The sequence below is a fragment of the Corapipo altera genome, unplaced genomic scaffold (genome assembly GCF_003945725.1).
Source record: "Corapipo altera isolate COAL_440 unplaced genomic scaffold, ASM394572v1 288, whole genome shotgun sequence".
Classification (NCBI taxonomy): domain Eukaryota; kingdom Metazoa; phylum Chordata; class Aves; order Passeriformes; family Pipridae; genus Corapipo; species Corapipo altera.
In genome coordinates this window covers 73,838-78,052 of record NW_020885071.1, presented here as the reverse complement: position 1 = coordinate 78,052, position 4,215 = coordinate 73,838, and the positions used below count along the sequence as shown (strand labels likewise).

Here is a 4,215-nt window from a genome sequence, read left to right as displayed (position 1 = left end):
CCCACTTCCCACGTGAACCAGAACGTTCACACCAACAGCTTTTTGTTCAGCAGGGCATTAAAAGGTGGTGGTTGAGAAGACCCTGGTTCCAGGAGTCTGGAAGTGCCAGGGCAGAGCCAGAGTCAAGAGCCCCCTCCCCATCCCACCCAGGACGTCAGACACGGGCAGGGTTAGGAAAGCAGGGGGTTCCCAGCTCGGGTCCCACGTTAAACTTGGCTTTTCCCCACAAGCAGCACCCGGTGGTGGCCCCAGACAAGGTGCACACACCCCACATGCAACCCAAGCACCCCCTCACCCCAAACCAGCAAGGGACAGGGAGGGGACACAGCGAGGAGCCGGGCACCCCACAGGGACACCATTCCCAGGGTGCATCCCAGGGAGCTGGGAGGCAAAGGGCATGCAGGGAGGGCAGGGCAGGGCCAGGAGAGTCACACCAGGGCCAGGGGCAGGGGCTCAAAGCAGGGGCTCTGCATTAGGGCTGGCAGGGGGTGTTAGGGAGGAGCAGCTTCGGGGCGAGCAGCGGTGGGTTCTTACCTTCTGCAGGTGGAGGGCAACCCAAAAAAAGGAGAGAAAGACCCCTTTAAAAACTCGAGCAAAACAACGGACTCATGGTTAATTCACACAAACCCTCCCCCCCCTCCATCCACCAGAGCCACATTTTAAACGTTTTGGGGTCGACCTGTGGGAATGTGGAGCCCGGGGGAGCCCTGGGGAGGGAGGTGGCACTGCCAGGGGGGTCCAGTCTGCTCCCAGGGCAGCTCCAACCACAGGACTGTCACCTTCACCAGGGAATGAGCTTCCCAGGAGCCAGGGGGGCCCTCTGGAAGTCTGTCTGTCTGCCCCGTGCAGACACACAGTGGAACAGGAACTTCCTCCTTCAGCCCCCTCAGCACAACTCCCAGCTCACAGCCCCGGGGCAAAGAGCAGCCCTGGAACCCAGACTGCCAGGGGTAAGACAGAGCAGGACCTTCACCAGCCCCACAGATGATCCATGGCCTTGCCAAGCCACCAACAATGCCAACTCATGCACATTTGGGCCTCCCCCCAGCGCTGGGGCTGGGGGCACCCACCCTGTCTCACACCCTGCAGCCCCTCTGGGCACACCAGCACTGCCAGTGTGGGGCTCTGCCTGAAAACAGGGATCCTGAGGGTTCCTGGAGCTGCACATGAGGATCCTGAGGGTTCCTGGAGCTGCACAGGAGGATCCTGAGGGTTCCTGGAGCTGCACAGGAGGATCCTGAGGGTTCCTGGAGCTGCACAGGAGGATCCTGAGGGTTCCTGGAGCTGCCATGTGCACTCAAACCAGGAGCTGGGGCAGGACCAGCAGTGCAGGCAGAGGTCTCAGCCACACTCAGGGGAAGCCCCCTCCTCTAAGGCTTTTGGGGCACAGAGTTAAGAGCTCCAGTGCTTTTGGGTTCCCCCTCTGTGTTTCTGGCACAGAACCAGGAGCCAGCTCGTACTGAAGAGAAACCCTGAACTGAGTTTTTTGAGGCCTCAGTGTTTTCCAGGAGAGAGCCAAGCTCTGATTCCTGCAGTGCTCATCAATACAGGATTACACTCCCTGTCCCCAGTCCCTCTCCAGCTCTCCTGGAGCCCCTTTAGGCTCTGGGAGGGGCTCCAAGGTCTCCCTGGATCCTTCTCTTCTCCAGGAGAGTGTTCAAGGGGCAGAAGTGGCACCTCCAGCTTTTCCTCACTTTGGGAATTGTCCTGGTAGAAGCTCCTGCCTGGCTCAGAGCACAGAACCCCAGGGGACAGCCAGGAGTGTCCAGAGGTGACACCCAAACACCAGTGACCTGGTTAAACATTAACCTGGAGCCCTCCCTGGGACTCTACCTGACAGGCACTGATCCAAAAATAGCTCTGACCTGGACTTTACACCGGAGCCTTTCCACAGGGATTTCACTGAACACATCCCAGAGGCCTCAGACAACACCCCCTGCTCTGCCCCCAGCTACAAATGTCAGCTGGTCACTGTTTGTCCCCTCCAGAAAGCACCAAACCCAGCTCTGAGCTGCCTGAAGAACTCCCTGCCCTGGCCTTCCTGACCCTCCCTGCTCCCAGCCCCACTCCTGAGGAACCCAGGGAGAAACCCTGGAGAGCCCCTTGCAATTAAAATGCTGCCAAAAAATTCCCCTTTCCCACCGGGAAAACATCAGCAAAGAGCCCCAGGACCCCAGCTGTGAGTCAGGAATCCTGCACAGCACGGCCCTAAGAGGCTGGCAGTGCTTTTAGGGACATTTTAGAGGAGCCATCCCCCAGGAGAGAGACAAAAATCTCACTCAGTGGAGAGGTCTGAGATAACCCAGGCTGGTGGCTCCTCAGCAAGGCACGTGGATGTCCCTGTCCTGCCCCCCAAACCCACCCAACACCACCAATATCAGAGCCAGGGGACACGAATTCAAGGTGTCCCAGCTCATCTGAAGGTCACCTTCAAAAGCAGCTGTGAATTAAACAATGTGTAAAGTTACTTATGGTTCAGTTGGCTGCAGCACCTCCCAGGTCAGCTCACAGTTTGCAAATTCAACCCCCTGGAAGGAGGTTTGAGGTACAGGAAAACCAAACACTCCTGGCCATTAAGAGAAGAAGCCAGCAGAGAATGCTAATTTTGGTGAGATATTCACTGATTTTAACACACCCAAGGAGATCAAGGAAATCCAACAGCTGATTAAAAACGTGGATTTAAAAAGCTGCTTCTCCTCAAACAAACATGACTCCCTGTTGCTGCCTCTCACTGCCCATCCACCCCAGGGAACTCTCCCAGCTGGCTCCTGGAGCACCAGGACAAAAAATCCTAAATACAGGTGAGGCAACCAGCCAGTATCACCCTGGGTTTCTGTTACCAAAAAAAAAAAAAAAACCTTATGAAAGATCTTGTCTTGTCCAAAACTCAGCCAAACTGCCCTGCACGCAGCAGAAATCTCTGCTCCCTCAGCTGCTGTTGTTTCATATCACAAGTTGTTTTATATTCTCCTTCCTCCCTGCAATTCCAAACCCTCTACACCAGCACCAGTGCCCTGAGTCCCCTGAACTCTCCCCCCCATTCCCTCCAGGAGCAGCTCCTGCCCAAGCACAGCCCAGGGATCACTTCTGGAATTGTTTTCTCCCTAGAAATCAGGGACTTTAAAGGGTTTGATGTAACTGAGGATCTGAGGCCATAAATGGTGAGTGAAAACCCAACAAACACCCCCTGCAGTGGAAGCTGGCAGAGTTTAAGGATGAGGTGCTTGGTGGGAGTACTTTGCTACCAAGAAATCTGCAATTTGGTTTATTGAAAGCGAATTGCACTGAGAAACAACTCCCAAAACTCTAGAAACACCTGAGACTCTCACCTTTCACCCGAGGCAGGAGCCAGGACAGGGCACTGCTGTCACCTGCTGCCAGGGGCTCTGGCAGAATGAACCTCCACAGCCTGGAGAGCTCCCCCTGCTCCACTGACAGCCTTTCCTCCTCCCCTAACAGCAGTTTTCCTCTAAGAAATGTTGATTTGTGTTCAGCCCATCTTGCCACGGGGTGTGACTCGCCAGAACCCCAACCCAGCCACCAGCACTGGCCCTCACTGCAATGTAAGTGCTTAAAATGGGACAATGCTTTAGGTTTTAACCCAAATAAAGCTTCATTACACCAGTGTAACACTTGAGGGGAACGATCCCAACCCAGCACCCAGGTGTGGCCAAGGGGAGGAGCTGAGATGAGTTTCCCCCCTGGCTGTTCCCACCAACACCCCTGGCTCTGGAGCTGAGGAGTCTGTGCTGTCCTGGTGCTCAGCACCAGCTCCTGGAGAGGGGAAAACAACTCCCCCAGCCCAGGCTCAACCCCCAGCCCAACCCTGAAGGGAGGAGGAGAGGCTGACAAGGGTTACAGGCACTGCTGCACTTCTGCTCTGCCCTTTTTTCTTTTGCTGTTTGGTCCCAAATGTGGCCTGAGCAGGCAGAGACTGGATCCTTTGGGTGCCACCTGAGCTCCTGCTCGAGGCTCTGCCCTGAGAGAGAACACCCTGAACTGCTAAAAAGGGTCCTGAGTCTCCTAAAAAGGGTCCTGAGTCCCCCAAAAAGGGTCCTGAGTCCCCGGGCCTGGGTGTTTGCTGGCCCTGTGCTCTGCCACCAGGACAGAGCAGTGCAAAGAGGCAAATTTGGGATGGCTGCCTAATTCCAAAACAGAAGAACAGGCACAGCCAACCCTCTTTATCCTCCCCCCTCTTTTCCTGTGCTCTCAGAA

The 4,215-nt window shown here is 55.7% G+C and overlaps 1 protein-coding gene across 1 annotated transcript in view; it reads right to left on the bottom strand.

The window, feature by feature from the left end:
* The window catches only part of ASXL2 (ASXL transcriptional regulator 2), a 66,499-nt gene that overhangs the window by 37,928 nt on the left and 24,356 nt on the right, over positions 1-4,215 (bottom strand). Inside the window, exon 3 of the mRNA XM_027669182.1 lies at positions 535-537. Coding sequence (XP_027524983.1) covers positions 535-537 — 3 coding nt within the window. The remainder of the gene's footprint in view (positions 1-534; positions 538-4,215) is intronic.